Consider the following 14023-nt stretch of genomic DNA (forward strand, 5'->3'; position numbering starts at 1 on the left):
AAGTCAATCCATGTGAGTTTCTAGATAATTCTCACCTTTCTCAATTAATTACTATTAATTAACCATTTTTCCTAAGTTACACTTAGGAAAATTGTAATTGTGGTCAATTAATTTAATTGACCCATCTCTAGGAGGAATTTCCAAAAACGATTTCTAGTTTTTGGAGAAATCTTGTGTTTTAGCCTCTCCACAAAGTTTTGAGACTAGAACACCATCTGATGCTACAAAAACGAACACTCCCTCTTAGCGAGGAAGGTGTTCTCTACAACTAGTGTTGCACAACTATCACAACACCCTGTCTTTGCAACATCCTCCAGCCATGTTGTTGATGTCTGACAATTGTAGTTACTTTCCATTGTCCACCAACTAGTGCGCTAACTCTGAGTCATCTGCCACTAACTGTCGCTGAACCATGCTACATCTGTGTTGTTGCTCACACTACATTGTACAACCTGTATTGCTGCCAACTCTGCATCTGCACTGCACTCCCTCTCAAGTTGTTGTTGCTGCAACTGAGAAGCATCCAAAATACTGAATCATTTGTGTCTTTGTGCTGCAACTGTCTCTTGAGCATCCGACTATAACTAGCCTTTGCACTGTCTATTGAGAAATTTGTGTCGTTGTTGACTCTGCACTGAGCCTCCTGCTCTGTTGTCAACACTGCTTTGCACTCCTTAGTATCCAGCTGTTGCTAATCTGCAACAATCACTCTAGAACTAATTGCATCAACTAACATTGATCCTCCTGCTACTGAATCCTGTGGGCCCCTGTAGCAAGGGTGATGATCCCGCTACAACAAACTGGAACTAATCTAATTGATCTCCTTTTTGCAACTGCATTGAACCCTACCTGTTTGACACACTTGAGTTTCATACTCTAGATCTGGTGCCTCATTATCTCCTTTCAAGCCTAGTCCCTGGTTGGGACCCTTCTTCGCTTTGCAACTCACATTGGATAACTCATACTTCCTCTTACACCAATCTGGAAGTCGATATGTTACCCAGATCTCCATTTTGGCTAACTCATACGACCTCTCTTGAAAACAGCACAATCTGCAAACATCAAAAACTGGGAAATAAATCAGGAAGCTCCCTCTCTTCCTTGCTTGGCTGCCTGCTCTACTATTCAAACTCTCTCCTGGAGTGAGAAAATATGTCTATTGTTACTGCCTTCTGCAACTAGAAATTTGGATTTCTGAACTAGAAACCCTCTAAGAGACATCTCCCGCTGTGTGTGCAATTTCTCTTCCACCCGACACTGAATCTGCTCTAGCAAACTATTGCAAACCCTCTGTGCCTAGACAAGAAATCTGCTCTGTGAAAATAATATGGACAAATTGAATTTTCCTGCCACCTACAGCTGGAAATCGAACCCCTGTCCAGCTATGAAACCGGATTCGTCCCCTAGGCCCGTCGTGTCCCGAATCCAGCAAATCAGACATGATTCGAGCAAATTCGAATCTGAAAATCGGGATTCGTCATGTCCGATGGGGACATGATCGAATCCGGATCGTGTCCCGATCGGCCACGACGAATCCCGATTTTCGGATTCAAATCCGGAAAAAGGGATGCTGAGCAACGTTATAAAGGCAGTTTTTGCCTTTCTATTTGCACATTCACTTGTTTAGTTTGTTGTGGGTTTGTTGTGGGTGTTTGGGAGCAAGGAGCAAAGGGTGTGGGAGCATTTTCAAGGATATTCAAGCAACTGCACTCTCTCTCTTTTTTTGCATTTTTCTTACAGCAGTTTTCATGTGCATTTCTTTTACAAATTTGTGCATTTTTTGTTTATTTATTTACAACATTCATGGCTCAATCAAGGGCAACAGGGAAGGGGCAAAGGAAGGGGATGAATGTCCCCATTGGAGATGTCCCTCCTCTCCCAATTTCATCAGGGTCTACAAGTGTTACCTCTATTGCAAGTGGGGTTGCAAGAACAGCTTCAAATGTTGAGGGAAGACTTCCTCCTCAAGGTAACAAATATCCTTGTGGAAATATGTCACAAGAGAGCAAGGGCCACCCAACAAGGTGAAGGGAGGAGGCAATGTGAGTTGAAAATGCAACTATTGCCAGAATACTTTCACGAGCACATATTTCTGTGTGAAAGGTCATTTGTTGGCTTTATCAGGTTGTGGAATTGGAGCTTGTACAAATGTGCCTTTACCAAAGAGGAAAGAAATGCTAAGAGAGTCCAATGTTGGTATGGCAAATGTGGCTGTAAAATCAAAAAAAAACCAAGAATGATGACCCCCTTCCATTCTTGAGGAAAAGCAGCAACAAATTCCCATTTGAGAGTTCTGGTGGGGACAAGCAGCAAAAAGAAAGGCAATTTCACTTGGTCCAATGAACAAGATTTTTCAGAAGGAGAAACAAGAAGAGCTTGATCTCACCATTGCCTTTTTTTTCTATCAAAACTTCATATGCTTTAACGTTACAAGCTCAGCTCTATTTATTGAGATGTGTTGAGCTCTAACTCAAGGGGCTCCATCAAGGTATGTGCCTCCTGGGTCAGAGAAGCTTAGAACCACATTGTTGACAAAGGCAAAAAAAGAGGTGGAAAAAATGCTTGAGCTTATTAAAGCATCATGACCAACATCTGGGGCTCGCATTGTTTCTGATGGATGGACAGATCCAGCACGGCAGCCACTCATCAACTTCATGATGTCTTCCTTGAATGGTCCAGTTTACTTCAAAGCAGTGGATGCACTTGGACAATACAAGGATGCACAATATATGGGTGAGTTGTTTATTAAAGTTATTGAAGATGTAGGTGTTGATTCTTGTGTGCAAATCATTGCAGATAATGCACCTGTTTGCAAGGTTGTTGGCATGATTGTGGAAGCTAAATATCCACAATTGTTTTGGACACCTTGCATTGTCCATTCATTGAACTTGGCACTAAAATCGATTGCTTCTAATGTGCTTTGGATTGGTAATATTATTGAGGATGCACGACATATCCATAACTTCGTACAAAATCATGCAAATGCCCTCACTATCTACAAGGAGTACAACAATCTATCATTGTTGAAGATTGCAGATACCTAATTTGCCTCTTCATTCATCATGTTGAAGAGGTTGAGAAAGGTCAAGACCTCTCTTGGGGCCATGGTTATTTCAAAGTTTTGGTCTTTTTGGAGAAACATAGATCAAGCAGCCTCTAAAAGAGTGAAGGACACAGCGTTAGATGATGCTTGGTGGGAGAGGGTAGATTTACTTATTCAAATCATGGACCTTATCATTTCTTTGCTTCGATTTGCATATATAGACCAACCCATCCTAGGAGAGGTTTATGAGGGATGGGATTCCATGATTGAGTCTGTGAGGAGCATTATTTTACAAAGTGAGTGCCCCGAGTATGAAACATCATCAGAGGCCTTCTTCACCACTATACAAGATATTCTTGTCAGCAAATGGGACAAGAATTTCACACCTTTACATTGTTTGGCTCACTCATTGAACCCAAAATACTAAAGCCGTGAGTGGCTGAATGGTGGACCTTCTCGCAAATTCCGTCATCACATGGATGGTGAAATCTCACAACGGAGGAAAGATGCATTCAAGCAGGTTTTTCAAGATCGAGCATCCCTTGATGAGGTGGAGGATGCCTTTGCATAGTTTTCCACTGGCACTAGTCGATTTGCAGGATATGATCTGATTAGAGAAAGGGGGGCTAAGAATCCCTATTCTTGGTGGGCAAATCATGGGGCAACAAGCCCTCCTCTACAGCAGTTAGCCATAAGGCTCCTCTCTCAGGTGACTTCATCCTCTTGTTGCAAGAGGAATTGGAGCACATATGGGAATTTGTATAGTGTCAAGAAGAGCAGGCTTGAGCAGTCCAGGGCAGAGATAATGGTGTATGTGCACACCAACCTTCGTCTTATTTACAGGCAGAGGGATGAGTGGTTGAAAGGAAAGACAAAGATGTGGGATCTTTTTCCTGACGATATGGGTTTGGACAGCAATGTTGAGTTGCCATTGGCCAACTTCGATCTCAATGATCCAGTGCTAGAGCCTGTCAGATTTAATGATGGTGATACTGTAGAAGGGTCATCCACCACACTAGCAAATGCAAAGATGACTTTGGATACAGAGGAGGAGAATGCAACAGAGGAGAGAAGTGGCGACCATGATGATGAGGACAGTGATGTTAATTTTGATGATGACTATGAGAATTGATGACTCATGAGTCATGAGCTACCTACTGGCTTGAGGCTTGTATACTTGTAGACTTGTAGTTGTAGTTATTTTGTATTTGCTATTTCTATTTGCCATTGGCAGTGCACTACCTATGTAAACAGTAACACATTTTGATTTTGATGACTTAATGAGAAAACTACATTATCTTTATCTTACTATCTTGTCTTTCTCCTATTGGATCATTGATGAATTGAATATGTATTATAGTTTATCATTTATCATTTATCACTTATGTCACAATTGTATTTGTAATTTTTGTATGCATAATGTTACTTTGTAAAACTTACATCCAGATGAAGCTCTATGTTTAAATCAATGAATTTGTATCATGAATGAGAATTTGTGTAAGAGATATGTAATTTTTAATATATATATATATATATATATATATATATATATATATATACGTATCCAAACGTGTCCTGTTCCGAGGGGGTCAACGTGTTCGTATCCGACAGTCGAATCCCCGTATCCGTCGAATTCCGAATCCCTGTGTCAGGTGACTTAGTTGTCCAGCAATTCGCAAATTCATCTTGTTGCGCACTCTGAACAGCGAAATTTTCTTTCTCTTCCACCTCTGAGCTTCCTGTTCATCAAATATGCTCTAGTACCATGTGAAAAATTCCTTGAAATGCAGCAACTGGAAATATTTCTTCTAACTGATAAATTAATCATGCAGTTTATTTTGTTAACAGCAAAATAACAAAATATTCACTGTAATTTCTTCACAAAAAGAATAAATGCTGCAGAAAAAATGTTGGAAACTGAGAAATGCTAGCACACGCACAAAAGTTATGATACCGTTACTTTTGGACAACTGTCCCCGAAAAACCTCAATGTGGAAAAATCAATGCAGCAGTGAGGGTTTTTATTATTATGTAGCAGCAGAATTTCCGAGTGCAATAAAATGTTGCCAAACTAGTAATTCTACCCAAGGGAAATATTGGCAAAAATATACTGAGGGATTTTACCCTCTCTCTAAGCAATCCCAGCACCTGACTGCCTCTGAAGAGCAAGCCGTCTAACCTGCATTGCGCAGCCTCTGCATCAACCCTGTGCAGTCTACTACACGCTTAGCCTGAAACTACCACAAATCAAGTTTTCATGCCTACTGCTAACTGGGAAACTCTCTCTGACACTCTAGAAAATCTTCCCGACCTCTGGAACCGAAAATGACCTTCCCTTCAGCCCAATCGAACTACTCTGCTGAAGCAACTACGTAGTCCCTGCGCTGCTTCCTGGAGAATAATTTCGGCCTCCTCTTTCTAACTCTTCGTAACTGGAAAACTTCCTCTGGACTCTGCTACTCTGCCCCTCTGACACCTGCTACTCAATCACTAGCTCAATCTCTCCGCTGAATCACTTGCACTGGAAAAATCAAACTACCTTGACCACTGAGTATTTGCACTGGCATATTATCCATCTACCCATCGACCTCCTCTTATAATCTCTAGTTGGGACTCCAACGGCCACGATTAAAACTTAATTGATGGTGAGATCATCTCCAAGTCGATTTGTGTGAGTTTCTAGAGAATTCTCGCCTTTCTCAATTAATTTCTATTAATTAACCATTTTTCCTAAGTTAGACTTAGGAAATTTTTAATTGTGGTCAATTAATTTAATTGAGCCATCTCTAGGTGGAATTTCCAAAAACAATTTCTGGGTTTTGGAGAACTCATGTGTCTTAGCCTCTCCACAAAGTTTTGAGTCTAGAACATCATCCGATGCTACAAAAACTAACAGTTGCAAAGCTGCTCCATTCTACTCACAATGCATTCAGTACACAGATGGTCATTCCCGAATCAGAAATCGTCTCTCCAAGCCCCTGCAAATGATCTCTTAATTGAGAGATCTTCATTGGAAAGGATACCATGTCCTCATCCTTTGATTTCTACATTCTATATAGCTTATTCCTCAAAGGCATCTTTTGTCCTGATGTACTTACAAAGTAGAAATTCACTCTCTTGTCATACATAACCTTAGAAGTTTTCAAATTTGCAACAAATGGAACAAGAGCATCCATAATGGATTCAACGATGATCATTTGTGCCCTTACTTCTCCTTTCTTGAACTTTTCTAGTTCTTAAGTCTTGTCTTTGCTAGGTTCAGTGATTTTACCAATAACATATTTCATTACTTCATGTTCTGTAAGTGCCAGGTCAATCATTTTCTTCCATGCTCAGTGATTTAATGAGCCAACGAGCTTATTGCTTTCCTTGCAGAAAGTACCCATATGACCTGTAGGTTCAAACATCGAGTAACAATATGGTACTTACTTGATGATCAAGAGCCTTCCCTTTTCTGATGATGTCTCCAACTATCTTGAGGGTTCCAAGATCTTCAAAGAGACTTCAATACTGGCTTCCAAAAGAAATTATACCAAAATCTTTTGATGCTTGCTTCAGCGAGGTCTACAAATCAGCCTTCAACTAGATCCTTTGCTCAAGAGAGGACAACAATTTTCTTGTAGTCTTCTTCTTCAAGCTTTTTCCTGATGAGACACTTCTTCTGGATCAATAGGTTTTCTTTTCACCTTCCCCTTAACAAGCAAACCCTTCTTGTGTCCACAAGATGATCCTTCCAGTTGCCTTCTTGTTCACCTTAGCTCTGATACCATGTTGGAAAATACAATGTGGTAGCTATTAATTCTGGTTTTCCTTAACCTTAATACTAGTTTGTGAACTTTATTCTTCTTGTGTTTCTTTATAAGATCTTATTCATCAAACAAATATCAATAGCAAAATAATAAAGGCAGTGGACACAGAAGTTAGGCTCCAAGCCAGGGCAAAACCTCTCCAAGGGGAAAACCCAAAAACTCTTCTCTTCTTATAGAAACTGCTTCAAATGAGACAACAAAAAGTTAAAACCCAAACCCTAGACCAAGACCTCCTCCAAGTACCAAGTCAGCCCTTTAGATTATCACAACTTAATCCTACATCAACCAGCTTCTAGCTGCAACTTCAACCTTGCAACTTCGTCCTGCAATCTTCGTCTTGCAACCTCGACCTTGTAGACTACAGAAACCCTAATCCAACTTCTTCAAGAGTCCTTCCTTGAGCAAGACAGATCCTCCCCAAGTCAACGAAGTCAAGACAGAATATTACTTCTCCTAGCAACTTGATACTACACTTTCTCCTACTGCAATTTCAGCCTCCCTTTGTAGCTGCAAAAACCCTAGAACTTCACACGTGAGAGAGAGAAAGAGCCCACAAACAAGTCTTCTTGGTTTCCTCTTGCCTTCTAGACCTTCGCTCCTTCTTCCTTGCTTCTTCTAGCCTTAGATCGAACTTCTTCTCTTGGAATAGAACTTGAGAGTGAGTGAGTGCCAAATGAGGTCGAACTGCTCCTTTATATAGCCTTTCCAAGGGGTCGAATTCCCTCCTTTAGGCCGACTTGAGGCTTCCAAGGCTGACTTGTACTTTGGAGGTTTCCAAGACTTTCTAGACTCAATATTTTCTTTTACAAGATATATTTTGCCTAGAAGGGTTTTATAAACATGATGTTGACTCTCTTGACTCATGACAATAAATCCTATGACCTAACAAACCCTAGAAGCATGAACAACATGCTTTTACCTAGAAGACCATCAATAAAAAGCATGAAACCCATACTTTAAAATAATAACTTTTTCTTTTCTTTGAAATGAATACAACAACAATTATGAAGACTGAAACTAGTTACATTTCAGCAATACCTGGTCCACGCCACTCAAGTCAAGGCTTTATGGTTTTATGGTTGAATTTATAAAGTGTAATTGCTTAATGATAAACTAGAATTGTTAAAAGAAGATCTATATCATTTGAAGTAATTAACAGTATTTCAGAAATCAGTGTTTGCATCTATTGCACTTGAAAACTGAACAGACCCACCTTCCTTCAAGAAGAATGTCAAGAAGAATGTCAGATGGGAGAGAGATCTGACCTGAGCAATGGGCGGAGAACTCTAGCATGGTGTTATGTGCTGATCATCATGGGGCTACTGGTTGGCTGGTTGTCAAATGAGGAGAAAAATTCTCCTAGGGGTTACCCACTTTTGGTGGGTAACAGGCCCTATTAGGATTGGTTGTTGATGATGGTAAACACCTTCCCTCTCATTCCACAAAGGCTGTGAAGACAAATGACTTTATAAAAAAGAATCAGCACTTTAAAGAGGCTCAAAATTGTCCTACAAATCTTTGCCATATATTTTCCTCATTTCTCCAATTTTTAAGGCCAATTTTTTGTTTGAGGTTTGAAATCAAGATGTCATTGGTTTTTCAGCAATTTTTTCATCTATGCTATGTAATATGCTTTTGTAATAGGGGATAATAGTTGATCGCAACAATAATTTTAACTCCCATGTTTGGTTGGTTATTGTACCTTATAATGTCTTTCGAACAACCGAACTAGAACCAAAACCTGTTGATTCTATTGGTCAGACTTCCAGATACATTGAACCAGCCATTGAATTGGTTCAAGCACCAATTCCATACTGAACCAGCTGGTTTCATGTCTTAATTGGCTGGTTCAGTCAATTCCATACCAAACTAGCCATCTAAATGAATCAAACCATCAACTACAATAAATATATTCTTCTCAGATGGGTTAAGACAAAGATTACTAAGGCTCTAGATGGCATGATCCATGTTTTCAGCACTCTCCACCAGCTATAAGGATCCATTGAGAGAGAATATTGAGTATCAAAATATTATAATGATACCCAACAACACAGGATATACACTAAATTCCCAAACTAAATAAATGTCAAAATCAAAATAGATAAGAATCTAAAGCCCGGTGTAATGGAGAAAATTAATTCTCAGATAACCACAGTAAAACTGAAATTTACATTTGTAGATGTTATACATGGATATGCACTATTAGCTATGAACGGTCCAGCTCCCAATCAACCTGGCAAGGTTGCCAAGGTCCTTACAAGCCGCAAAGATTGGCACACACAGTATAAGGGCCCACTATCACCTTAGCGCAAGTCCCCACTCTTTACGTGCAACTCCCTCTTAAAAGGCTATGGATGATTCCCGTAAAATGACTTCACTCAACTAAAGAATGATTAGTGCCTTGTATGGGGTCATGGGTGAAGAGAGGAGTTAATTGTTTTGCTATTACAATGATCTAAAATTGTAAAATATGCAGAAAAAAAAAGTACACCAGCAATCATGTGAATAGTCCAAGTGATTGTAAATTTAATATACTAATCAATTCTATCAATTATTCTTGATTTAGACCTTTGTTTGGAGAGGTTACTGTGTAAATTTACCTATTGTCCTATGACTACAGATTAGAAAATCTATAGAAAAACACAGAGAACAACAGCAACATCCCATTAAAAATGCCGCCCAATAATGTATAAGCACTCTAGATTGAAGATCTAGGGGTGGGAAAGTTAGAAGATCGAATGTAGATGATCTTAAATCACTCGTAAACCTCAAACTACAACAGAAATTAATTTACTGGAAGCTGGAAATTTAGTTGCAGAGGCCTTAGGGTCAAACCCCATTGGGTGAAAATCCAGAAATAATTGCCAGCAAAGAGATAAGAGTTTTAATGGCTGGAATTGATTGATTTTAACCTCAAATAAAAGATATTAACCAGGAAAATCTAATGGGAACTTACTACAAGGCCTTTATGATAGAACTTACTTGAAAGGAGCCTTGTACCTTGAATTTTCTGCAAAGTTTGAATATGATATTGTTGTAATTTACTGAAAATAAGCAATATGTAACTCAATAGACCAGTGAAGATGATGCGTATGACAGCTCAAATCAAATTATATTGATCCCTTTGTTTGGATCTAATTTTATTGCTCAAAATCCCAAGGGTTACTAGCTAAATCATTATAATACTTTAAAGGCAAGCCAGTAAAATAAACTAACTAAAACAGAAAATTGAAAATTTGGGGTTAATATAAATTTTAGTTGATGATAAATAGCTTACCTTGGCCACAACCTATACCTTCTAGATTGTTGGGTTGTGAATCTGAATCACATTTAAGTTGACCATGCACTTTGGGCAATGACATGGCCTTTGGACCCGAGAAGAGTGTATACCCCCACCTGTGTCTAAAACTCTCCACAACGTTCCTAATCCAACTACGAGCAACCTCCAGCGAAACGTCTCCAATCTTTAGATCGACTATGTGGTGGAAAGATCTTTGCCTGGTTGAAATTATCCCCTATAAGGATTGGTCTAACCCCGATTCCAACTCACTCCACCTACAGGCTACAACAAGAGTAATGAAGAAGACTAGCACCTTGTTCACCCTCACCACGTGGCTATGTAGGCCATCAATGGATTGTCCCTCCAAAATTTGTGTAATCCTTACTAGTTATGAATTATTTAATTCAAAGCCTTGTTATAACACGTATCAAGAAAACATGAAATTGTCTTAAAAAATTGAACCTCAAAGAGCTGCAATCATAGGATGAAGTCCAAGCTTAAGTAATCCTACAAAACCTTACTAGGGAACACTCCATATTCTGTTATAGGATAGTAGCTTGTGTACCATGCTGGGTTTTGGGACTCTAGAGGCAATTTAGAGACTCGGTTCTTTATGTTTTTTTTTGTATATATTGCACTCACTAACATTTTGCTATATTCACCCTTATATGGTATATACAGGAGCAGACTTCACATATTTTGTCTTTAGTGGTTTGGAATCTTTAAAATATTTTTTTCAATAAGATTTCAATATTTTACGTATTTTTAAGTAAACTCATAAACCAAGTCATTGGCTGATACTGATCCAAGTCTGATTGGAGAGTGGTTTGAACCTCAGTCAGTTCCATGTCCAATTCCAACCTCTAGAACTTTGGTACCTATTATTCAGCAATTGCTACTTTTACTGGTCTTCACACCTAGGTACCATGCCTCCTCCATCTACAAAGTCCTGGGCTACCCAACCCTTCAGGGCTCCTCCCCTTCCTTCATTATAGGGAGAGTCAGCATGTCCCTTCCTATAATATCCTACAGCTATCTACCACTGTCTTCTTTTCATTGATGAATGACAGGTGAAATATCATGTGTTGTACAGCTGCACACATCAGGCTCTGAAGGATTTCAATATTGTTTGCAAGAGAAATACCACTGGATGATAATTATTGAACCCTCTTACTAAGTTCATCCAAAGATCTTGTGCTTAAGAATTGTACCTATTTAGATGTATTGACACTCAAACCTTAGCTGTATTTGAAGATCATTCAGAACTAAAGGGTGATATAATTTGCCTTCTTTCAAAGACCATAGTTGCTAATTTCACCATTTTCCATTTCTCTATATCTTTTTTATTTCCACTTGCTGAATTCTCCCCTTCCTGCAAATTAGGCAACCTTTCTAAGAGCTGAAACATTTGATTGAACAAAACTCAAAGAGCTTGAAAATAAGCTCAATAGATTGCTTCATTACTTTTCCCATGACAAAAAATATGAATGTATTTATTCTACATTTGTAACTCAAACACCAGTCAAAATAATCAGAACTCATCCCTCTTATGTGTTGCATTTATGTAAAATTGTAAATCACTCTTTGAGCTTGGAGAGGACTTACTATCAATTGCTGGGTTAGAAAACAGAGGAAATTCTTCTTCTAAGCTAATGATAAAGATCTTATGATGCTTGCAATAGTTTAGTATCAGCTCCTTCCACACCTGCACTTGTTTTTCCCGAGTATCCCTTACAGGCTGCAAGCTGCAGATGAAGCACAGAAACTAAATAGAAATTCTCATTCAAGAATAAAAGAAAATTCATTCCATTATTTCCAATGCAATCTTCAAGGCAAAGAACAAATACGTTCAAACTCAAGCTACAAAACATCAAGAAATGCCTATGATAGAAGGAAACACATTAGAGAAATTTTTGCAAAGAATAACAAACAAAACAGCCTGTCTTTCATTGGATTTTTTAATGCGTAGTAATTAGGGATTTCTCTGTTTCTTCCTTTCTCATTTTATTTTAGCGAAGTGAATGTGGTGTTCTTGTTGCAATATATGATCAACTGGCTTCACAGAGATTGTGTCCATTGGCAAATACACAACCAGACCAAGGCATTTGCTCACACAAAGCAGCATTTTGGCACGATAGCAACCATTCCAAGCTATATTGGTGCGTAGAGGCATCATGGCAATGAAAACCATTCCACCAAGAAAGAGCACCTATATTCAAATTTCTGAAGGCAACCATACATTTAAAGAACTTACAACATTCAAGAGCATATCTATAATCAACAATTATTAAAAATACAACAAAAATTAATTAACTAATGAAGACTTTGTTGAACAACAAACTAGATGAGCCGAATCAGATTAAATTTGTACGGCTGTTGACTAAATGCACTGAATTTCGAATTTGATCCTTAAAAATCGGCAAACGTGATGACTTAGGATGAAAGATAAGACACTTAGATCCCAGAATAACGAAATGCATTGGCAAAAGAATAAAATTTAAGATTGTAGAGAAAACCCTCAAGGTGGGTTAACACCAACAATCGCTCCTTATGGAAGAAATCACTCCACAAGCTATGTTTGTCATGATACAAAATCCAACATGCTGAATATAGTGATAATTATGTATGTGCAAAAATACTGTCTCAAGAGTATTCATAGGGGCCTATGCCAACTACCTCCCCATCATATCATTTATTACCCAATAACTACTTAGCGAACGTTATTCAATGAATAGGGGTCAGGACTATAGTACATTAATTAATAAGTTCACACCAACTCCTTAGTGGGCTTTATTCCAAGCGTATGCCCATTATACAGTAATTATCCTCCTTAGGTACCTAACCTTACATTAATTATCCTCCCAAAGTACATTACACAGTTGCTACCTGAATTGAATTTACTCCAAGTGATATGTGACAATTTATTGCAAGAAGATTACAAGCATAGTTATCACAGCTGGAACAACCAAAAAATTGGGTTGAAGAACCAGTGTACTAAAAAATACATAAAACATGCAAAAATTACTTTACACACACATGCGCTCATCGAATATGAAGGGTTTGCTCACAGATATCACATGTCAGGATGAATATAGGAAAATGGCACTAAGTACAGTACACATCTGAAAAAAATGCAAAAACATTGAGGCTCTAAATGGCCTCTTTAGTCCAAAAAACATCATGCTACAACAACTACATATCATCAAAAACATTGCCTATAATGAGATCCCCATCGTCAATAGCACCCTCTGCCTCCTCCTTTGGCCTTTACCTCAATCCTCTAGGGACATCAATACCAGTGCTCAGTGCTACTTGTGGACTTGTGGATCCAAGTAAATTCATCCTATTGTTGCTCAAGTCAACACCCTCCAATTTCATGATAGTTACTAGTCTGAGCATGAAAAGGAGACAAAATGCTTAACATTCCCAAATAGTAGATTGGGCTTGGGTGAATGGGAAATTTTTACCAAGGTCATGAGTTCGTACCACCACCAACATTGGAGTACATAGAGGACTTTGGTGCTTTTGATTAAATATCAATCCCATACCTTCATATATGATGGAAACCAATTCTAAAATGTTACAATTCTGCCAGCCATGAAATGCTAAAATATTGAAAGCTGTTAAGTCTGCTGAATTCTCAAAGGGAAATGAAATTCTACTTTCTTTGTATGAAGTCTGGTGAGGTTGGAACAACTCCCAAACATCCTCTAATTATTAATGGTAATGTTAAAAAATTAAGAATCTAATAGTACTTGTCACAATTGATTTTCTTTTCCTTTATCTTTCGATTTTTTCCCCTAACAAGTTGCACCAGTGGTTCTGTAGGTTGGGGACTAGTTGGTCAGAATCATCCCAAACCAGCCTGCCAGGCTAGTCCAAGGGCCATGT

General features: G+C 38.6%; 1 protein-coding gene across 1 annotated transcript in view; it reads right to left on the reverse strand.

Moving 5' to 3' along the window:
• Positions 1-14023, reverse strand: part of LOC149256278 (vacuolar protein sorting-associated protein 25-like) — a 139058-nt gene that overhangs the window by 44555 nt on the left and 80480 nt on the right. Inside the window, exon 3 of the mRNA XM_089460715.1 lies at positions 11738-11877. Coding sequence (XP_089316841.1) covers positions 11738-11877 — 140 coding nt within the window. The remainder of the gene's footprint in view (positions 1-11737; positions 11878-14023) is intronic.

This window comes from Pinus tabuliformis, chromosome 7, assembly GCF_031772625.1.
Source record: "Pinus tabuliformis cultivar Carrire ecotype Pingquan chromosome 7, CPIR1, whole genome shotgun sequence".
Taxonomy (NCBI): domain Eukaryota; kingdom Viridiplantae; phylum Streptophyta; class Pinopsida; order Pinales; family Pinaceae; genus Pinus; species Pinus tabuliformis.